Source organism: Lissotriton helveticus, chromosome 10 (genome assembly GCF_964261635.1).
Source record: "Lissotriton helveticus chromosome 10, aLisHel1.1, whole genome shotgun sequence".
Taxonomy (NCBI): domain Eukaryota; kingdom Metazoa; phylum Chordata; class Amphibia; order Caudata; family Salamandridae; genus Lissotriton; species Lissotriton helveticus.
This window is the reverse complement of record NC_136071.1, coordinates 246,984,670-247,009,005: the sequence shown is the minus strand read 5'-3', so window position 1 is coordinate 247,009,005 and position 24,336 is coordinate 246,984,670. Positions and strand designations below refer to the sequence as shown.

Below are 24,336 nucleotides of genomic sequence, written 5' to 3'. Positions count from 1 at the left end.
GATAATGCGAAAGAAACAAAACAAAAGAAAGACCTAGTAAGGAGAACGTTTCTGCTATCGTAACACACAAGGGAAAAGGAGTGAGGGGTTGGACACCCGACCGTCACCGTGAAAATGCGCTACTTCTTTCAGGTAAGTTACGAGCAACGAGCGTGCACTTCGTCAGACTGCTTACCCCTCTCTCCCACCCTTCCCCTGTTCCATACCATTCCCAAACGGCCCGTACCTTTAGAAGCCACAACCCTCTTGGGCCGTGGCTGGTTCTTGCATTTTGCCAGAAGGGGTCCAGCTCCCTCTTTTCCTCGCTTCGGATTGGCTCCTCTTCTGCCCGCTGAGCTTCTGCTTTGGTCTCACTGGCAGTTTCCGGTCCTCCGAGTCCTGGGGGAACGAAGAAAGTTTCCGGTCTTCTCTCTGTTTTCCAGGACGCCGATACTTCATGTGAAGGGAGCGGTGACCAACACCCCAGCCTGTCTGCTTCCTGTTCTTTGAAGGGAAGGAAGTCAGCTGACGGGATCACGTGCTCCTCCTCAGAAGCCGATGGTGCTGAAAATTTAAAGGGCCAGGGCATCCCGCTCGTATCGGTGGAAGTCTGGAAATAAAGAAGCAGACAAGGCAACAAGTAAGGGGGTAATTGATCAGTCAAGGTATCGGAAGAGGGGTCCATAGGCAGCTCTTCGTCACAGGGTAATACCCAGAAACTGGTCCAAGGATGCTTGTTTCTAGTCCAGAGAGGACCTGGCTTGGCAGTTCGGTCTAGACTGTTCCCATGAGGCACAGGGTCAAGACTGATTTGCATATGGCTGGGTCTAAACTGGGGTGGCATGGTGAGCAAAAGAACGAGGGATTTAACCCAGATCTGTTGACTGGGGGTGAAGGTATGATTTATTCAGCATTTCGTCCATCATTTGTTTGCGTAGTACTTTCTCTACAACAACAGTTAATCACCACGCTTACTTCCCCCACGATGTTGTGTTAGGTCTCGGGATGGTATCCTGGTGCTAAGCAGGTGTGACGCTAGCAATATCTAGGGCCTAGTAGGATTCCACGCACCATCATGTCTTTAACTTTTTGTGAAATTCAAGAAATAACAAGGACTTTTCTATATGTAGTGGCAGGTTATTCCATGCTTTAGAAGCGATGGGGAAGCCTCGACCGCCAGATTCTGTATGCATGGGATGTGTGCAAGTAGGAGTCCAAACGAGCAGAGGAGTGTGTAAGGGTTGTGAAAGCAAATCTGATTGTTAAGGTATGCTTGGCAAGTGTTGTGTAGTGCCTTGAAGGTGTGGGCGAGGAGTGTGAATTGTGCCCATTTGTGTCTGGGGAGTCAGTGGAGTTCCTTCAGGTGTGGTGTGTTGTGAGTGCGAGATGGGAGGTTGAGAGTGATTCTGGCCACCAAGTCATGAATAGTCTGCAGCCTTCTAGTGAGGTTTTTGTTGAGTTTTGCAAGTGACCAGGGGGTGTATGATGGTATTATGGGTGCTGAATAGGAGCCATTTGAAAATCTTCCTCAGCATCTTTAGGGTATGGAAGCATGAGGTGGTGATGACGTTTACTTGGGTGGTCTATCAAGTATGCTGTTGATGACCATCCCGAGGTCCTAGGCGTGGATGTCAGTCCTAGCTCTATTGCAACCAGGTGGAGTTCCAGGGTAAAGTGCTCTTCCTAAAGATAAAAATGTCAGTCTTGTCTATGTTCAGTTTGTCTTCATCCAGTGGGGCCAGATTTACTAAGGAGTCATGCAACGCAATGCAGCAAGACAACTTGCTGTGCTGCGTTGTATGACATGGAGAGAGCAGGAATGCCCATATCTACTAAGATATAACACATTCCTGCTCTCTCCCTGCGCGGGAACACAGAGAGCAGTTAAGTGCCAATGTACGGATTTTTGTGCAGGGACACCTTCCTGCACAAAAACAATCCTCAGAGCATTTTTCTCTCTCTCTGCGTGTGCTGCAAAATGCAGCACATATAGAAAGAGGAATAAAGAAGAAAAAATAAAGGTATTTTTCCTTATTATGCCTGTCTTTGGTGTGGCGTACCATGATGACCCTTTCCAAGGTTACTAGTTTTAGTAAATCTGGGAATGGGTCAAGGACCATGGGTGGATATGTGGGAATACCCAGGCTCCATGGAACCCCTTCCCAACGCAGAGTAACACAAGACATGAGTTACGCTGACTTGCATTACTAAAGATTTACTAAGCAATGCAAGGATGGCTTTGCACGTCTTAGTAAATCTTAATTAAAGGCTTATGCTGCCTTGCATTGCCTTGTGTCATAAAACCCGACGCAAACATTTGTAAGTCTGGGCCTTGAACTGGGCATTGGGCGTCTTCTACATGAGGGAGAGAGAAGTTCTGTGTCGCCGGCATAGGAGATAACATTAATCTCATGAGATTTGATGATGCTGGCTAGAGGGATCATGCATGCTTTGAAATGCATCTGGCTCAGGGTGGATCCTTAAGGAACTCCACAGACGAGGTCACGGCTGAGGTGAACGTTCAGGGCTGACATGGGTCCTTCCAATTAGAAAGGAGGAGATCCATCAGTGTGTGTGTCCTTTCATTCCAAAATGGTGTGAAGGCGTTGGACGGGGATGGGGTGGGATACCGTGTCAAACCCTGTGGAAAGTTCCAGGAGTATGCAAGCTGTTGTTTCTCCTCTGTCCAGAGTCATGCAGATGGATTCAATCCATGGCAGCAATGAGGGCAGCTTCCGTGCTGCGGTTGGATCCGAAAGCAGACTGAGTGGTGTTGAGGAGTTGGTGGTCATTTAGGTGGATTATTTTATATTAAATTATGTTTAGAAAAACAGGAACATTTAGCAGCAAGTGACCTAAGTTACATGTATAGCTAGACAAGATGCTAGACATGGCTATTTATGTAAACCAAACACAAGGAGATGATGGACGGAGCGCTGAAACTTTTCAGACACTCACCCTCAGTCACAGGTCTGGGTTGAATCCATCATCGTTCTTTAGCTCACTTTGCCTCCCAGTTCAGACACAGCTAAATGCAAATCAGTCTTGACCCTGTGCCTCATGGGAACAGTCCAGCCCGAACTTCCAAGCCATGTCTTCCCTGGACCACAAACAAGCATCCTGGGGCCGGTTTCCGGCGAATAGCCCTCATCAGCCAGGCTAGCTTGATTCCAGTGGCAAAGTGAGCAAGGGACCCACATCTGGGCATACCCTGCCAACTTAGGGCGAACAAAGCAAACACAAGGAGATGATGGACGGAGCGCTGAAACTTTTCAGACACTCACCCCCAGTCACAGATCTGGGTTGAATCAATCATTGTTCTTTAGCTCACTTCGTCACCTTCCTTCAGACACAGCTATATGCAAATCAGTCTTGCCCCTGTGCCTCTTGGGAACAGTCCATCCCTAACTGCCAAGCCATGTCTTCCCTGGACCGTAAACAAGCATCCTGGGACCGGTTTCGGGCTGATAGCCCTCATCAACCATGCTAGCTTGAATCCAGTGGCAAAGTGAGCAAGGGACCCATGTCTGGGCAAACCCTGCCACTCACACCCAGTTACAGATCTGAGTTGAATACATCATCGTTCTTTAGCTCACTTCGCCACCCCGATTCAGACACCTCTGTTTGCAAATCAGTCTTGACCCTGTGCAAATAACTTCAAGTCACAGGTTCAACTCCAACTGGGAACTAGCAATGGTTGAATGCACTTACTGCAGTGATATGCCAGTTATCTTCTATGAACAGCCTCTAATCCCAGAGAGAATGTTCATTTGTTGCAAAATCTACTATAAAAATCTGTGTGTAACCTGTAGGACATAGGTTTCAGCCCAAGTGAGATGGCCCCCTCACAGCAGTGCACTGACAGTCTCTATCATCAGGGCCTCATAGGAAAAGGAGAAGATTTTAAAAAACAGGCAACTTTACATTAAGTCTTAAAAAACACAGGGGCATATCAGCAACGCTTTGCGATAACTATCTCAAAGCGTGCTTAGCGCTCCTTTCCCTAACGCTCGCTATCACAGGTTTTTATCGCGGAGATATCACGTTATTAGCAACGCGTATCTCCAAGGCGATAAAAATTCCTGCGATAGCGTGGCGACGAAGGGCCACTGTCGTGGAAATTGCCCTACCCAGTGAGTCCGCTGTGTCCAGTTCACACCTGATGGCGAACTTTGCTGCATCTTTCCCCTCAGCAACAGCCTGGGAAAGCACTGTCCAACCCTCCTCTGGACACTGAGGCAGCACCTGCGCAACCGTGTCCCATACAGCATGGGAATAGCGGCCCAAGAGGCATGCCATTTTGCAGGGAACATCGCTGGTTTTCCAGCGATGGTCTCTGCAAAACTGTGATAACCTTGCTGATACGACCCTGTGGTCATATCAGCAGAATCCACCCCCTATGTTAGGGGTGGCTCAGTCAAGAATTTAGCAGACGTTAGTTTTTGGAGAAAATAGCAGTTTTCTACAAAAACTAACATCTGCTAAAATGCTAGGGCATCCTTGCTGATAGCGCGAAGCCGCGCTATTGATGTCCTGACATGTAGTGTATGTCAGGAACGTCCACTTTGCATCTCATTAGAGATGCAAAGGTAGGCGTAGTGCAAAAGGGTGCTAATATGCGAATATGCATGTTAGCACCCTCTTGCTGATATGTGGTTTTATCTCTGCTTTTCTGGCTTTTAAAGCCAAAAAAGCGTAGATAAAGCCCTTGCTGATATGCCCCACAATTATTGCACCCACGACCTCCCCAACTTTGATGGTCTATAGCGACCCCTCTTCTAGAATTGCCTCACAGCTCTCCCACACTTAAAACCTTCTACCATTTTAGTCTACGGGTTCCTTGTTTAAATCTACCACTGGCGGGAACATCCTTTACAAAGCAACTTTTACAACGCACTACCATTACGATGCAACTTTTACAACGCAAGTTATTACAACGCATTGTGCTGGGGGGGGGGCGCTCTAGGATAGGGAATAGTTTAATTACTATCCAACACCTTCCCTACTATCAACGGGGACTGGAGTTGGAATAGTAAATTAAACTATTCACTATCCAGCGCCCCCCAACGCAAGTCGTTGTAACGACTTGCGTTGTAAAACCTGCGTCATATTGGCATGCGTTGTAAAAGCATGCGTTGAAACGTCATACATCTACCACTGGCTTCCTGTGCCTTTAAATGCGCCCATGCAATTCATCTTGTGGATCATTCTAGAAGAGCCATATTAAAGGCATTTTGTAACAAGAAATGTTCAGAGAGTTTCAATTTTTTGTATGATGATCATTTCCACGTTATCCCTAGAAAATGTGCCATTAAATTCCTTTCATGAAAGAATGAACCAAAAAGTCAAACTTCTGAACTTTCTGTCCTATGAGGACCCTTCTTCAACCTCTCCTTTTTAATATTATTGTCCAGGTCATTTATGGATCACATCAGAGCCGACCACCTAAATGGGTACCCAAACTCACCTGCATCTCACAGAAGCAATGATAAATTCAAAAAGGTCTGTGATGGCCTCAAAGTGATGAAAGCTCTGATGGGCTGAATCGTTCTAAAACAGATATGATGTAAAATGTCCTTAGCTGCAGAAGTGGCTGGCTGAGTTTATGCCCTTTCACTGTGGGTTTGAATGCAGGCTTCTCTCCTCTATGCACCACCTGCTCTTTAACTGTGGGTGAGAGAGTGCTTAGGCACTTGAGAACACACTGCGGGGAAGCCAAATGGGATGGCGGGCCTGGAAATGGAGGAATGTGTGTTGTGGATAGACGAGCTACAGCAGTCATGCAAATGCGGTAGAGGGAAGGTGGAGCCAGCACAGCTTGTGGCCTAGTGGTTGGCCTAGGCTGTTTCGGTGGCTTGTGGCTGGCAGGCTCATTGTTCTGTACGTTCCTGCAACAGCCTTAGAGCCCTGGAGTCGACACATTGAATTGACATTGGGGCAACCAGAGGGTTTGCTCACCACCTTGCTGGATAGCTACTGCTGGCTAGTAGAGTACACCCAGAGCTAATGGAATCTGGCCAGTGGTGGATTGGGCGCAGACCTTCCTCAGTGAGTACGTTGAACATATCCACAATCAATCCATGGGAATACAATGCAAGTATTAATGGCTAAGGCCTCAACAAAATAACTGGATGTATTTTGAGCTTATTAATAATAATGCTTTTTAATCACAAAACCTCACTTGATGGTCAGACATCTGATAGTGAATGATATAGTAGTACTTAGTTCTTTAAAACAAGTAACAAAATATCATATTCTTGGCAAAAATGAAATCAGACCACCTAAGAACAACATACACTACCCTGGTTGAATTTTTAATAAGCACAGGAAAGACAGCCTACCTGGGGCTTTGGAACAATACAAACAGCACTCTGGGGCTCAAACAACCACATCTTCAGCCTCAGTAGCAATATTAAAATACTTGAAGAAAATAACCACTACTAGCTAAAAAAAATGAGAAACTCAAATAAGTACTGAGTAGAGTATAATAATCCCCAAGGTTCCTGGATAGGAAACAACAACTGTTTGTACAATTTGCCATGGGAAATGAAATCCCAAAATGAAGACCAGCAAGAAATAAACCACATCCAAGTCCAGTCGCCAAACCAAGACCCCACTGAGGATGCAATACGGAGAGCCCACTGAACGGAAATGGATCAATTGCAGAAAACTCCCAATTGTTGGCAGTTACAAATCAATCCATGGATATAAACATGCTTCATCCAGATCTTGAATCAGCAAATGCGCACTGTGATTCGTCACATGATCTACCAAATGTTGCAGGAAAGATCTGTGGCTCACAGTTAATGGGTAGCATTGATTTCAAAGATAAGGCCACTGACTGTCTACTGCTAGTTCGCACACTTGACGCTCCAGTAAAACAGATATGCTTACCCAGGGTCCACCCCAGCTAATAAAATAACTCAACATACTAAGCCCCTCCCCACCTTCTCTGGTGATAGGTGCCAATCAAAATCAAGGACTGCTACCAAGGAGGGGTTTGAGATGGTGATCCGAGCCTCAATACCCCAAACAGGAACAGTAGTCAAGTGCACATTTCACTAACTTATTCTGCTAATAAACAACATTTCCCTTGATCAAAGTTTAACGATGAACCATGATGATGTCAAAGCGAGTGAACCTATACTAAAACAATTGTAATGTTCGTTACACAGACCTATCAGTACCTAAACAAATCAGAAGGCTACAAAAAGCCCAAAACATAGGATCTGCTACACTGGTGGCTTAAATAAACTGGAGAGTCACTTTGCATCTCTGCAGCATGCTCTTCCTGGCCGCATAGACCAGAATTAATTTCTGAATTGTTTGCCATACATTTGAAAGCCTAGATGGCTAACCACTAACCCGCCTGCTCGGCTAAACCAGATGATACAAACCAATGCACTCAGTCCCCTCCATCCAACCTAACACCATAAACCTTACCTGAACCAAATGCAAATAAAGATGAAAGAGACTCCTCTCAGTCTTAAGCCCTTCACTATAACATTACCTGCCCTCCACATCTGAAATGCCCCAGCCGCATTGAATGCATGGCAAAACTAAAAATCCCACCGCTGCAACCTTAACAACCTAATCCAAAGGGATAAGAAAGGACACATGAGAATCAGACTAATATCCAATTAACTAAACCTCATCAACAGGCAATGCTTGACAAGGGCGTGGCTTGCTCAGTATGTTTGGACGGGGTTTTCCGCTTCAGAATTCCCAGCAATCACGCTGGGATATCTTGATATAACACATTGTATGGGAAGCAGGACAGGAGTGGGGCTTAAGAGGCAGATTGTTAGGGGTACTTAAAACACAATATTTTTCAAACTAATCATCATTTTTTAAGGCATTCAAAACATAGACAAGAGAGAGTGTGTATTTTTGTCAGGTTAAGTATGTAAAAATCCCAGGTGAAATCCAACAGACACCACATTACCCGACTGAAAGCACTTGTACCCAACTATTTATGATAGAATGTATGTTTTAGAAGGTGTAACACCCCAAACACCCCTGATCAAGTGTCAAGGCTGTTTGGTGTTTTAATTTTAATTCCAAATCCATTTGTATTAAACAATTATGATTCAGATTCACAAAACTTTTCTATGCTATAAACGGTGCAACAGAACACTTAAAATCAAGATTGTGGTTCACAAAGTCAGCTGCTGCCTATTTTCACCTGTTGCAAATGTTTCTGTGGAAAATCTGCAATATTGCAGATGTTGCTGTAGTTGTGAGTGACACTGCTGTGTGGCAAGCTATATTTTCATAAGGACATTTCATGGGTGTGTGCAATGTAATGGTATGGATAACTGCAAAGTTGTAATTGGGTGGGCATTCACAGACATTTGGAATGTGTTTTCTACTCTTATCTGCACTTCTAAACCTATGCCTAAATTGACCAGGAGTAAGTGGTACAGTGACAGTGGGAAGGAAACCTAAATACAGCGCCCTCATTAGGTCACGCCTAAAGATAGATTTTAGCGGTCTATTGTTGAAAGACCACTTGTCGGCCTTACAAAAAACTTACAGTAGGCTTTGGAGCATCCAATCGCTTACCATTAGTTAGCTTTCTTGCCACTCTCATTTGCTTGCTTCTTATTAACCCGTTCGGTGCTGATGACGGCTCTCGGCCGTCATGAGTTACGGTGGGCGTGTGCTCATGACGGCCGGGAGCTGTCATGACCACGCCCGCGATCGGAATGTGCTGCACAGGCGCAGAATTCCGGCCGCAGCTAGGGGGTTAAATGACTCTCCTTCTACTTATTGTGTTTGTCATCCTCTGGAGCATTTAACAACAAAGGGGGACAAAATGAGGACAATATTTATAGGGGTCCAGTGTACGTGTCCTATGAACTAATAACCAAATAATGTACAAAGTTCCCCAGAAGGTAGTGATTATATGGCTCGAGGAAGTCTCTCTCTCACTGAATGGATATGTGTAGGAATGTCAGGGAATCAAGGTAATCCCTTATCGGAACTTAGGATGCCTCACACAACTAAAAAGCTGGACGACTGTTGTCATCCTACCAGATGGTTGTTTTGTCTCATCATTGGCCTCCTGCTCCAGCGTCAGGCTGGCGCTGCAATGCCTGACGGGTAGCACGGGGTGCTACACTTTAGTGGAGTTCTTTTGTTCCTGGCCGTTGGTTGAGTGTGTGTGAGGGACCTATAAGGTGGAGTGGTGAACGTGAAGGGGTAATAAAAAAGGTAAGTATAGTCCACTCAGACAACTTTATTCATGTGGCTAACTGCCTTGTTAAAATGGTGAAGGGAGGGGGTACCGAAGCTCAAAAGTAACGTAGTTTGGCTTCATTCAACCCTCACCTATAATGTGGTCAACATGTTTCATGCCATATTGGCAATTCTTCAGGACCTAAACGTGCTCTTAAACTCATAACAAACCCATCCGGGCTGAAAGGTGTGTTATATACAACCTGCGTGGTCAGTTTACCAAGTCAGGGTGGTATCCTGCGTGGAATCCCGCCCCTCAATCCCTGGTAGACGGTCCCCACAGACTGTCCTTGTGGGGCTTGAGCTGCTAGGTAATTACCTTGTGAACTCGAGGCCAATGCTTGTAGGCACCTACCCCCACCTCGGCGAAATTCGGGTCGCAGGACAGCCGGCCAGTCTGTGGGGACCGTCTACCAGGGATTGAGGGGCGGGATTCCTTCTGGGGAACTTTGTACATTATTTGGTTACTAATCCTCTGGAGCATAACTTCTTTGCCAGCCTTTTGAATGGATGCCTTGTTGGGTGGCTTTCTTGTTACTCTCATTTGCGAGCTTCTTATTTAATGGTTTCCTTTCCTCTTTTTATGTTTCTCCTTCCACTCGAATATTGCTTCTTTCAGTGGCGGCTGGCACGGATCAGGGTGGTGAGGCAGAAGGGTTGGGTAAAGGGGTCTAAAAAGGATTAAAAAAAGAAAAATACACGTACCTCCTGCCACGTCTCTCCCATCTCGTCTCTCGTCTATATCGGGACGATGCACATCCAGGCTCTCCCAAGCCAATCACAACGGTACCATGCAGCATTGTGATTGGTCTGAGCGCATAGTTCGGCGCTCAGATGGAGACTGGGAGCCTGGGCATGCTCTCCACCCAGGCTGTAATGCAGCCTGGGTGGAGAACATGCTAAGTGTGCATGAATGTTTGGCCGGCCAAAGCCTCATGCGAACTTCAGTGTGCCCACCACTCCTCCCCCTGCTCTGCTCTGTGAAAAGAGCAGCCCCGCCCACCCCGCCAAGCTGCCACAGCAGGACAAAATAAAATGTTAATAACATCAAATTCTTAGTCTAAACATCAAGTTCTTATCGTTTTATTTTTCCTTTCTTTCACTGCTTTAAAGCAGTGGGGCGACGCTCCTCCGCCTTAGCCGAGGAACCGCAACTGGCTTCTTTACCATTCTTTTGATTGGATGAATTGAATCCCCCCATTCTTACTTTCAGAGAACTACTTTGTTCTTTTAATTTCAGCACTCCATGTAAATGCATGTGTTTTCTTGCCCCTCATGTGCTGTTTCCCCTTTCCAATTCCTGTCTCCCCTTGTGCCTTCTATATTGCTCCTGCCTCCAGATCCTACATTGCTTCCACCACTCCTACTTGTCTGATTTTTATTTCTAAACCCCAAACCCTTCTTGTTGCTGTCTCAATTCCCTGTGCTCCCCTGTGCAACTGCACACCTCCCTTCACATCAACAGGCGGCATTCATTTTTTTACCATCCCGTCCCTGTATCGCTCCATTATTGATCCCCACTTTTCCTCCGCTGCTCTTCCACACCTCTGTGTCATGTGTTTTTCTTTTTTTTTCTTTTTAGGAGTGCCAGGCAGTTGGATCCTACTTTCTCAATTTTCACACATACTTATCCCATTTTCTTTTACTTACCCCTCCAAGAATGGCATCTGGCATCTTGGAACAGTAAATCAAAAACAAAATGACGGCCCCATCATATTGCATTTGTGTCGTTGCACTTTTTTTGGCCAATGGTGCATAGCTTCGGCCTAACACATTTCTTTCTCTTTTTGGCAATCCTGAAAACCATCGACAAAAGTATTGAGAAATCCAGTAGGTCTGAATTAGCCGCAACAAAGTGAAACCAATTGGCTTAGCTAATGCTTGTTTTCAGAGAGGGCACACCAAGGAAAGTCTTTGCGGGACAATGTTTTCCACATGAGTACAAAACTGTCAGATGTCACTGTAATACTAAAGTTATGCTGCAGATGTATTACAAATGTGGACAATTCACAAACATGGGATTAGGACAAACTTGTGTATGCTGACAAGTTTAATGTTTTTTGCTAATTGAGAAACACATCACATATCATACTATCTGGTGATTCAGGCCCTTAGCTAAGACTAACATTTGAGGAACTATCTTAATGAAAAACATTTATGAGACGTGTTTTAATTGTTTTTAAATCACGTTATACCTATATTCATGTTTGCTGTTCAATTTCTTGTTTTTCTCCGAAGACCGATATTTTCAAGGTGAAAACCAAAGATGTGGGGCAGCTGAAAAACTGCATCATCCGACAAGAAAAAAACGACAAAAGTATGTTTAGACTGCACATGTCTTTGTAATGAGGTTTACTTATTGTTCCTCTAGATGTCCCCTCGTAGGAATGCACATTTGTTTCACAAGCTCTCGCCTTACAGACACCTCCTTTCATTAAACGTCCTTCCTTTTGTTCATTTGTTAATGAGGGTTTAACAAATAATCCTTTTATCAAAATCAAAATAATGAGAGTGCTTGCTGAAAATCACAAGAAATTACCCCTTCTGTACAACTGCGCAAAAAAAAGGTGATTGTCATAAAGGCCGAAGTTGTAGAATACAAGATTTGTATTTTAGGCATAGAAGGGTATAAGATTCGACATTGACCCCAAAAAACTAAATTCGAATGGTGCACGAACAAGAAATAGAACAATGTCACATGTAGCTTGGGTTGGATGAGTGTCTGTGCACATGGCGTGATTCACAAAGGTATGGATTTATAGAGCAGACTAAGCAATGCATAATTTGTGCTTTCCGCATCTCCGTAGTTTCTAACATTTTGGGTATTCTTGTACATATCAATAGACTCATGCATAAAGTGTGCATACTATGGTGTACTTTCTTACCTGCTTGATATTCATGTATAATGGTGATTTACACTATATTCATAACTGTGTGTGCAAATCTAGTTCCAGGAAGAAATTTGCTTCCACACAATTTTCTGCAAATATAAATCTACAGCACGGCCTGGTCATTCAATCTATTTACTCAATAATTCATTTGGTGTAAGTTCGGTGTTCATATATGTTTTTTGAATGCATCTTAAAGGGTCGATAATAAATTGGGTCAAGTGCCCCTACCGTACATTCTAAGGAACTTGCAAGTCACAGAGTATACAAAAGATCAAGGCTAAGTTCTTTTATAAGGTTATTGACCTTCGAGGAGACTTAAAATATTCTTATAATGCAGGACAGGGGTACCTTAATCCTTATAATACATGGTCACACCATGGCCCTTCCCACAAAACACTTAGGGCCATATGTACGAGGAAGTGGAGGAGCGTGTCTAGCCTACCGGGCTTAACAACAGACTCCACCACTTCAGAAACACAAGGCTGCACCATTTTTACAAGGATGTGGTGCAGCCTTACGTTTCCCCCTGGGATGGTGCTAAGTTTCACAACTTAGCGCCAACGCAGGCACTCTTGCACCATAGTGCAAGGGTGTCTGTGTGCAGGGGAGGATTGGTTATGTGTAGGAAGGTGTCCCTTCCTGCACACAACCAATCCTAAAATGCCATTTTGTAACTTTCATGTATGCAGCTTCATGCAGCCTGGGCCGGCTTTAGAGCAGTGCGACCGGTGCGGCGGCACGGGGCGCTGGCCTGTGGAGGGGGCGCTGACCTTAGAGGAGGGCGCCGTGTTTAGCAATATCTTATGAGTGGAGAGATGAGGGGCACTTTTGCCTGGTGGTAGCGAGAGAATCTGAGGAAGCGGTCATGGGGTGTGGGGGCATCAAAAATGATTGTTGCACCGGGCGCCACCAGCGCTAATGCCGGCCCTTCATGCAGCACACATGAAAGTTACAAAATGGCAATTTTAAAAAGGTTTGTTTATGTACAGGAAGGGACACCTTCCTGTACATAAACAAACCATTGCATTTTGCCTTTTCCATGTGTGCTGCACAAGGCAACACACATGGAAAAAGCAAAAACTGGGAGAAATAATGCATTTCTCCTCATTTCGCCACCTTAAGACCAGGGTTTTTCTGGTCTCAAATTTGGCGCTGCCTCCTATGTACGCCACCCTTGTACATAGGGGGCAGCATCAAATACAATGGGTGTTGCGGTGGAACACCCACCACAACACCCACTGCACGCCCCTTTCACGCTAAACATAGCGTAAAAGGGTGCCTTGTACATAAGGCAAGGCCCATATCACCAGGGGAACCTCACAAAAAGTGACGTTCCCGTGATGATAGGGGCTTGTACATATGCCCCTTAAATCCTTGGTTTGTTGGTCTTTGAAATCTGGAAATGACAGGTTTTGTTTTGCTGTTTTGCAGTTTTAATTATGGCCCAAGATCAGCATTTCGCTTTGGTTGCTGGCAGTAGGCATTGAGAGGTCAGAAATCTACTCTAATATGGCCTTATAGCCTGCCATAGAGGGCTATACCCGCTATTAAAGGCCCTCTGCAGCGTTAAAGGCCCGAGCCGAAGACGAGGGCTTTTAACAAGGGAGAGGGACTTTAATATCTGGTATAGCCCAGCTACGAAGGGCTATAAGGCTATTAGAACATTCTGCCACTGGAGGGCAGAATGTTCTAACAAAAAAGAACAAAGTTTTATGGGAGCGTGAGGGGATTGGAATCCCCTCAGGCTCCCTGAAGCCTTTGTTCACAGCCAGAGCTGTGAACAAAGAAACATTGGAATGTTGGAGCTCCAGGCTTATACCTGCCATTATAAGCCCGGAGCACTCCATTGTTTTCAATGGAGCTCCCAACATTCCAATGTTCTAATAGCCGGTATAGCCCAGCTATGAAGGGCTATAAGGCTATTAGAACATTCTGCCACTTGAGGGCAGAATGTTCTAACAAAAAAGAACAACGTTTTATGGGAGCGTGAGGGGATTGGAATCCCCTCAGGCTCCCTGAAGCCTTTGTTCACAGCCAGAGCTGTGAACAAAGAAACATTGGAATGTTGGAGCTCCAGGCTTACACCTGCCATTATAAGCCCAGAGCACTCCATTATTTTCAATGGAGCTCCCAACATTCCAATGTTCTAATAGCCGGTATAGCCCAGCTACGAAGGGCTATAAGGCTATTAGAACATTCTGCCACTAGAGGGCAGAATGTTCTAACAAAAAAGACCAAAGTTTCATGGGAGCCTGAGGGGATTGGAATCCCCTCAGGCTCCCTGAAGCCTTTGTTCACAGCCAGAGCTGTGAACAAAGAAACATTGGAATGTTGGAGCTCCTGGCTTACACCTGCCATTATAAGCCCGGAGCACTCCATTGTTTTCAATGGAGCTCCCAACCTTCCAATGTTCTAATATTTATTATAGGGAGCAGCTATGTCTTTTCTTTCTTACAGGCGATTAGAGCCCTCATAAGTTACCTGTAACAAGGAAATTAGTAACAGACTTGTATACAGGAATTGCAAGCTTCCATGTATTATACAATAATAAACCAACATTGCATTGAATGACCTTTGCCACTTCTCTGACTCTGGCATAAGAAACCCAACATTTCAGTCTATTCTATGTGGAAAATACCTTTGCATAATATACATATTTGTTGAGCACAGTATGCACACAGTATGACTTAAAAAGGTTTTCCACCCAGTATCTGCATGGCTGAAATGGAGAACTGCTTCTTTGCATGTGTGCTAATACACAAAAGGAATTTGTGCATGCAAATAATATAATGCATTGTGACATGTAAACATGTTGCCTACTGTAACTGTAGCAGATGCAGCCGTATTCGTGTTCAATGCTTAACCATTTCTAAATGCTGCCACTCTGTTACTCTCATGCCTGACATCATAGTAGAGAAATCTTGAATTCCATGATTAGTTCAAAAAAGCTTATATTTTTTCATTAGCATGAAGGTCGTATGAACTATCCTACGATTTCAGTTTCTGCACCTAAACAGGTATTTTGTTTCAGTTTTATCACATGATCTACACCCTGTCTATGAAAACATATACATTTCAGTTCTGTACATTTGTGCTTTAGCTTTTATGCTTTCAAGGTGCTAAGGGATTGCTTTGTGAATCGCAGATTTGTTTCATTTTTGTTAATAAACATTTTCAGACTTCTGATTCAGCCTGACCTTATAGTTTTTTTCACAGCACGTATATTTCTTTCATATCATGCACTCTACCTGAGCATTCAGCCACCATATTTAATCATAGGCAGAGCAAGGAGCACTGCCTGCATACATCTTTTGTATTTCAAATTCAAATATACAATGAATTGCTTTCCCCTGTATTTTCCTCCCTATTTGCAAGTCTTGATCTCACGCAGGTGAAGAGCAAATGGAATGATGGAAAAAATATATTTCCTGCCTGCATTGCAAGTCCATGTATGCTCCTTGGGGTATTTTGGTTCTATGAGGAGTTGCACAGCAGACAGGGAACATACTGCAATTCTAGGTAGCAAAAGTATTTGTAAAGCACGCATTCCCCCCTTGAGTATCTGGGCACTAAATAATAAATGTTTGTTGTTACCCATTTAACTGATACCCATTGTATTGACCTCAGAAGGATGAAAGACTAAACAATGATTTTAGACATAAATTCACACCATGAATTTCCCTTGTGCATGAGCCCCTCTGTCCATGATAGAACGAGCAACATCAATATGGTTTGTTCCAAAGGTCAGATGAAATAAAGTACATTGTGAAGAATTTCATGACTGTTGAAGTACCTACTAATGTAAGAAAGAATGAGAAAACCAAACAACATTTTTTATTGCATTGTTTTAGCAGGTCACTCATTATACTGGGAGGATGTCATCATAAAGAAATGGGGGACTTCTGCAAACTTGTATGTGTTTCCTTGTAACACTTGGCTGTCTTCAGAAGTTGAAACTGTCCTGCAGTGTCTGCCAGAATCAGAATCTTATGAAGGTTCTCTAGCACTGTCTACTGAAGGTAGGACAACAACATTAATTATGAAAAAAGGGATATTGAGCTATGGGTTGACAGTGCCAAATATAGTAAGCTCAGTGCCAGGAGTTAGAAGGTGAAAATAGAAAATGGGAACATCACAAAAGCACCAGGCGTACAGGAGACACATAAAGCTAGTAGGAATAACGTTGGTAACTCACAGAGTGAAATTAGGTTTATTTCGGCCATTAAACATACAAAGAGTCTCAAATTACTCAATTCTCGCTCTCACATCCAAGGTCCTACACTGTCTAACTTATTTAACTATTACCTCACAATTGATACCTACTCACTTTACTTCACTTCAAATAATAAAAAAAAGTCCACTGCTGGTCCTTCCACTCTTTCCAACTATTGCTCAGTGTATCAACTCCCTTTTGTTTTCTAAAATACTGCAATGACTTATTTGAACCTTACACACACTATCCTCCTTGTACCAACTCAAAATCACCCCTGTGAGACGTTGGGTTGTTTGTTGACTGGGGTTGATCCCTGGTTAAGCAACAGCAACAATTCCTTGCAAGGTGAACCACAAAATGTCACTAAATTAACCTATGCTTGATCCTGGGTAGCGTGGCACAAAAAGTAGTCAGGCTTCACTTAGAGGCAATGTGTAAAGTATTTATGCAGCCAACAAACAGTAATAAAGTGACACAAGAAAGCCACCAAACAAGTTTAGAAAAATAGAGTAACTTTTCATAAATTATTTGACACCAAAACGACAAAAACCCAATCAGTAGAGCCAGAGTCATGAATTTATAAAGTGTAAGGTTCAAAATAGTGCCTAAAAGATCAAAGTGCCAACTGCGGACATCTGGTTGCGTGAGAACGGGTCAAAGTCTAAAGTTAAGGATGGAGCGCAGTTCGGATACAAGAGGTGGATGGGGTCGGTCAGCGTTTACCTTAGGACTTAGACAAATTTCAGAAGAAAAGTATCTGAGAAGATTAAGTTCAGCAAGGCAAGGCTGCAGATGGTGTTCAAAGAGGGAACATCATCATTGGATGGCCTTGCGTCGAGCCGTAGTGAAGATGTTTATGTTTGGATTCAGTCGCTGAAATGGAAGTTAAAAAACTCCAGTGGGACGAGACAGAAGGCTGTAGCCGAAGACAATTCAGTGAGATCAGTTACCCCTTTGGCGAAGGACCACTGAAACAGATTTGCTGCTGCAGAAAAGAACGTAGTAGGGAAGCCACAAAATCAATCCGACCTGTGAGCACCTAAGGCGATCAAGTTGGTCCCAGTCTCCTCCTGGTTCTCAGAACACTTTTTAGCCAAATTTTGTCTAAGTTCTCAGTTTTGGAAATTGGCCAGTTGGGATTTTTAACACCACAACCATTGGGTCCAGGACTGGTGGAACACCTCTTGTGGGTTCAGGACTCACTCAGGTTGGGTCCAAGTGCAGGTTCAAGATGGTATGTCCCTGTGGCTCTGAAAAGGAGGATAGCAAACTAGCCCTTGAAATCACTTCTGATAGTCCACCATGCAGGTGTAGATGGAGGGCTCAACAGCAAGGCTGGCCTCTGATGGTTTAAGTCAGGCACCGGGCAGCAAAGCAGTCTTTCCAGATACAGCAGGAGAATGGCAGAGTGCAAAGCAGGTCCCAGCAGCAGGCAGTCCTCTGAGAGTCCTTTCGCCATTTCAGTAGTGAATCGAAGAGTCCATATAAGTGCCTATTTTAAACCCTGGTGTCCTGGTTCTGCAAGGTGGGAGAAGCTTCTGGAAAGCTTCTTTGAAGTGTGGAGAGTTTCCTGACTCCTCTGTCCTGGCTCCATGGTGGCTGCAGTGACAATCGAGGGTCATTAGGCCCTTTGTGTGACTGCAGCACACAGGCTATTCAGGTGCAAATGGGGCTGTGCTCAGCTCAGCCCCCCATGCTGCCCGCAGATGGCCCATTTAGGCACACCTAATGCCTCTATTGTGTGACTGTCTAGGAGAAATTCACAAAGTCCAACGGTCATCTATACCTAGTCAGGTGACCCAAGACAGGCTGCAGGCACAAAAGGGCTAAGGGTAGGAAAATGCAGACTATTTGAAAGTGTCATTGTCAACATTGTAATGAAAAATCGGACTTTACCATTAAAGAGTGTTTTCATAGGTACCAAACATGATATATCAACCTCTTCTCAATTAGGAATTATAGCGTATTAAATGTAATAAGGAATTCCCAGTGTTATCCTGTGGGTGGGGTAGGCCTCACAGTAGGGAAAAATTGATTCTGAAGTGTTTTACTACCAGGACATGTAAAACTTAAAAGTACATGTTGACCCTTTAATTGCACAGCACCCTCTCCTATTGGCTACTTAGGGCCTACTTTAGGGGTGACCTATATGCAATACAAGGGAAGTTTAAGACTTGGCAAGGGGGGCATAAATGCCAAGTTGACTTGGCAGTGCAACACTCTATTCCAGCTGCAATAGCAGGCCTGGGACGTGTTTTGGAGGGACACTTAAGTGTGTGGCACAATAAGTTCTGCAGGCCCAATGGTAGGATTTAAGTTAAAGGCCCTGGTTATATGGTACACAACTCGACAAGGGACTTATAAGTAAATTAAATATGCCAATTAAGTGTATGCTAATCAAACCATGGTTAGGGGAGTGAGCACAAGCACTTCAGCACAGGTTAGCAGTGATAAAGTGCACAGAGTTCTAAGACCAATAACAGCAGAAATCCAGCATATTCGGAGGTGAGTAGGCAGGAAGTTTGGAGGAAGACCACCCTAAGGCTTACACGCCTAATAACCACCATTTTGGTTTCCAAATATTTCACGCAATGGAAAGTGCTCGTCCATATGTAGCCTCCTACATTACTTCTCTTACTTCTAGACCTATTAGTCGCTTGAGCATCGTTGATCATCCTACTTTATTCATTTCTCTCAACTATATAGATAGAAATCATAGGTTTTGCACACAAATGGTGCTCCTCTGTGGTTTTCCTCTATGACCTCTCTTCTTTCATCACCTGTGGTTCCAAGTTATCCATGTACACCCCACTTCCCATTGGTATCTCTCAAGGCTTTTTATTTGACCCTTTATTTTTCTGTCTCTATACCACTTCTCATGGAGACCTTATCTCTTCATTTGAGATCTGATACTGTCTTTTCATATTTTCTTCACACAGGCAATACCCAAACTTTGTTCTTGTTTCTTTTCTCACAACTCATTCAGATAAACACACCCAACAGTATCGCATTCATCCATCTCTGAATGACCTTCCAGTTCCCTCATCTTAAACTCCTCTAAACCTCACGTCCTGTATTTTCAGCACCTATATTTTGACTCAGTCTGATTACACCTTGCTACCCTAACATTTGTTTTTATGCAGCACCTCCATGAAAATGAAAGATATAGTACCAAAATGCAGTAATCAAAATATCATTTGACTGCAATATCTTGTCCTAAATATATATTTTTTAAATATAGGCCCATAGGAGTCAATAGGGATAATCTACAGTCAATAGGATGATATTTTAGAACAAGATATTTCTGTCACATGATAGTTTTAATAACAATAGTTTGATATGTAAACAAATTAGGTATTTGATAACAACTACAGCCACGTGTGCATGGTATCATGTATTGAATGAACACTAGATCTGTCAACACATTTCATTCAACATAGGTAAAACACTAGCAACCTGATCCTGATCCTGACCCAATATTCTTTTGCTCTGCACTTATCACATTCTAGAATAATTCATGGTGGCATCCAAGGATTCTGCATGCCATGAACACAATTGATACCCCACGCCTCCCCTCTTTTTGCTTCGCAATGCTTTATCATTATTATAGAATTTTTGTTGGCATAGTGTCTATGAATAAAATGAAAAGACACATTTATGGACTAACTATTACTAAACTTCTAATATAGTCTGCAAAGTCAACTGATTCTATATACATTTGAATTGACTTACTAAAATTATTGTGCAGTTCTTTGTATTCAAGTCTATAACCTTAGCACTGCATTTGATAGTCCAATAAATATAAAGGTTGATATTTCCATGCCTTCTAATTGTTTTTGCTACATTTCTTATTCTTTTACTCTGTACCAACTTTAGCCTTCCCTTTGTTTTTCTTCACACTTCTCATCACTACTACTTTGGTCAAATTCCATATTCTTGTGTTTTGTGTCTTTACTGCATTCTCAAACAACTTGATGTCCCTTACTGGCTAAGTGTATTTAGACAATTTCCATTATCAAACAGGGGTATTTGTTTTTCCATGTCTCCCACCTGTTATTTAATAAACGACACTGTCTGTCTTTAATCAAAGAGTGTGTGTTAGCCCCTGACATCCTTGGCATGGTATTCCCCCCAAAAAATGTTTGCCTTCAATCCTCCTGTTTTGCTGCATTAATTTTGTTGGCATTAGGAATCTTTACCTTTTCTAACCAGTGTTAACGGGCTTGTGCTCTCTCCTGCACACACTGTACAATTTTCTTCCATGTAAATGGCAAAATATACTTCCTTGTAAGTCCATAGTAAAGTAGTTCTGCGTGTACCTAGTGCCTGTAAATTAAATCCTACTAGTGGGCCTGCAGCACTCATTGTGCCACCCACTATAGTAGCCATTTAAACCATGTTTCAGGACTGCCACTGCAAGCCTGCAGTGCAGTTTTAAAACTGCCATTTCGTTCTGGCAAATAAAACCTTTTGAATGGCCTAAATCTTAATTTTTAATACTTATAAGTCACCCCTATGTAGGCCCTAAGGTCTTCTTTTGCCCACTACGCCAACCCAGTTTGGACCCAGCCATATGCAAATCAGCCTTCACCCCGTGCCTCATGGGAACAGTCCAGACCGAACTGCCAAGCCAGGTCCGCCCGGGACCGGAAGCAAGCATCCTGGGACTGGTTTCGGGGTATGTCACCCTCATTGGCCAGGCTAGCTTGAATCCAGTGGCACAGTGAGCAAGGGACCCATGTCTGGGCATACCCATCACTTAGGGCAAAAAGTGTAACTGCAACAAATGATGGACGGAATGCTGATTGATTCAAACACTCTCCTCCGATCCCGGGCTCACTGTGCCACTGGTTTCAAGCTATCCTGGCTGATGAGGGGTGAAACCCCGAAACCGGTCCTAGGATGCTTGTTTCCGGTCCAGGGAGGACCTGGCTTGAAGGTTCGTGCACAGGGTCAAGACTGATTTGCATATGGCCAGGTCTAAACTGGGGTGGCATGGTGAGCAAACAAATGATAGATTTAACCCAGATCTCTTGACTGGGGGGTGAATGCTCTGATTTGTTCTGCATTCCGCCCATCAATTGTGTGTCTTTTGCTTTCTTGCCCTAAGTGCACCAGGTATGCCCAGACATGGGTCCCGGGCTCACTGTGCCACTGGTTTCAAGCTATCCTGCCTGATGAGGGGTGAAAGTACGAAACCAGTCTTAGGATGCTTGTTTCCGGTCCAGGGAGGACCTGGCTTGGCAGTTCGGGCTGGACTGTTCCCATGAGGCACAGGGTCAAGACTGATTTGCATATGGCCAGGTCTAAACTGGGGTGGCATGGTGAGCAAAAGAATGATTGGATTTAACCCAAATCTCTTGACTGGGGGTGAATGTTCTGATTTGTTTTGCATTCCGTCCCTCAATTGTGTGTCTTTTACTTTTAGAAAGTTGGAATTTTTTCCTAACCATTTGTGACCTCTGCCAGCAACACTGGGCCACATGACTGTGAATGTCTCAGCTGTTTGTGTATTCCTGCTAGACATCGACACAAAAAGGTCTTATGTGTGGATATAAGGGCCTTCCTGCCAGGATGGCCGAGGACAGAGCTGCTCCTTGCCACTCTTGCACTTGAAAGGACCTGCTTTAGGCACACACAAAGGAACATGTGTAGGAAGCTGTCTCTTTATGTAGTGCACATAAGGGGTACACTATAAAAAATAGTCCAGACAACCCCAATTGATTTACAGGAGCTTTCTTTAACAAATCCCAAGTGCTCGGTTTTGTGGTAGTGTGGTTGGTATTTAGAGAAGTGATAGGCATTTGTTGCACACACAGACTCAATAAATGACATACACACTCAATACAAAATCCAAGACCAATGGAGAAACATAACACATATTTTTATATACATTTTGACACGAAGATCATTGAAATCAAGTAAGTACTTTCTGAGTTATCGGAAATACACTAGAATACCGGTTTTGAGGCAGGATCCTCAAATGCGGTAATGTTATCCTACGGGAGAAAACATTTATTGCATAAATACACTTACAGATAACTTGAAACACTGTTCTTCTGGACTTAAAGTAGGTAGGGACCAGGTCCAAGAAAGCACCAGCAGTTCAATCCTCGAATACTACATGTTAAAGTCAATGGAAAAAGTACCTGTAACAAAAAGGCTGCAAGTGTGGTCTGGGGGACCGGTTGGCAGAATACAAGGGGGGCTTGGCTCTTGAGGTTTTCAGAACCGCAGAGACACCATTAATTTACTTGAGCCCGAGATGGGGAGCTTGGGTGCAGAGGTTTTGTGTTCGACGGGTCGGTGAGTTGGAGGGTTTCACAGTTCCTGGGGTACCTGCGGAAGAGGGAAAAGAAACACAGCAGGACCGCTCTTAGTGTGGAGCTAGCCTCTCTCAAAGTCCTTGGATGTGCAGGTACGTTTTGGCAGTGGTGGTGTTTAGACTGAACACAAACAAGCCTTGGTGCTTGCAGCTGGCTCCGGTGCCACAGGCATTACTGCAGAAAGGCTCCGGGAAGGATCAGTGTCTAGAAGACTGAATGGATCGATTGGGCTGACCTCCTGAACATTTGGTAACCTCCTCCTGGTGAGTTGCTCCCTCAGTGGATCCAATGGTCAGCAAACCGTGTACCGGGCAGATGCGGTTGGTGCCTGCTGGTTCAGGGAAGTAAACAGCCAAAGCCACTGGAGCACACACAATACAGTGTTTTTCCTCCAATCCTCGATAAGAGAGTCTGAGTAATTTTGTCCTTTCTCAATGGCCTATATTTTGACTTACACACACTTCCCGGTGCTATGGTTACTTCTTGTGCGTAGCTTATGGGGACCGTTAATCTCTACAAGGTAAGAAAGAGGTTCACCCGATTATGAATTTTGCAATACCAGCAGTTCACTACTTCTCATACCTATTTTTCTTTTTTCCACTCCTGATGCTGTTAATTTTTCTGATGCAGAAGTAGGCTTATCATGGTCCTGCAATTTAAACTAACAATATAGTCAAAATGTTTGGACTATACTTCCGAATTTCGGAGGGACGGCTGCCCCCTTGGATACCCAGGTTTGGTCGATTATGGACAGGCGGTAAGTCGACCTTGGCTTTTGTGTCGCGGGGGACAAATTAGTATTTAACACCGTTTACCCATTCATGTCCCTCATCGACAGGTTCTTTTGCACACCATTGTTTACCAAACACGTACGCAGTGGATATCGAGCCTTTCAGTTTGACTACTTTCATATCACTCTATAAGGACCAGATACATTTTTAGGTATTTGCAGTTTTCTTTTTGGCTGACTACCACTGGATACATGAGGTGTTTCTTTACTATGTAGGGATTTTTATTGGGTGTTTTTAATGTTGTCCTATAGGAGGACAGACATGTTTTTGTCTATAAACTGAATCACACAGCAGATAATCCTTTTGGAATATAGACATGGTTGGTGAAAACTGTTCTACACCACTCTTTTCTCTTATGTGGCCCGCAGTATATATGACACATGGACACATGGGTGGGTATGTATCATAGATTAGAGTGATTGAAGTGCTAATTGAGAGCTATGATTTTGCAGCCTTGAAAATGTCCGGGTGGACAAAACATGTGTCGGCTGCTTCCTATTGGAACACAACTTACACCGAATTTGTCTATGAATGAAAAGGAAGAACCTATCATCCTCCACGAGTAAACTGGACTTTCTTTTCAGGGATTGGAGAAAAAAACTTTATTGTGTGTGCTCCGGTGGCTTTGACTGTTTATTAGTAGTACAGACTGCCTTTGCAGTCCGGTGAAGTGAACCCAAGGTGGCGGGTTGTTGTCACCACGTGAGCACCACCATAAAAACTCTAGGTTGCTTTGTTCATGAAATTAGCTATGGATACCACTGCTCAATATAATTGATGGATGTGCACACACCTAATCATAGCCACCTTCATTCTGCTTTAGTCATCTCTGGTGCAGGGTAGCCACTACAAGGGACATATAGCTGGATCGATGAAGTGCTGGGCCGACCTCTAAG

The 24,336-nt window shown here is 43.9% G+C and overlaps 1 protein-coding gene across 1 annotated transcript in view; it reads left to right on the top strand.

The window, feature by feature from the left end:
• The window catches only part of LOC144783990 (uncharacterized), a 330,381-nt gene that overhangs the window by 206,528 nt on the left and 99,517 nt on the right, over positions 1-24,336 (top strand). Inside the window, exons 10-11 of the mRNA XM_078662705.1 lie at positions 11,458-11,536; positions 15,965-16,129. Of these exons, the coding sequence (XP_078518831.1) occupies positions 11,458-11,536; positions 15,965-16,129 (244 nt within the window). The remainder of the gene's footprint in view (positions 1-11,457; positions 11,537-15,964; positions 16,130-24,336) is intronic.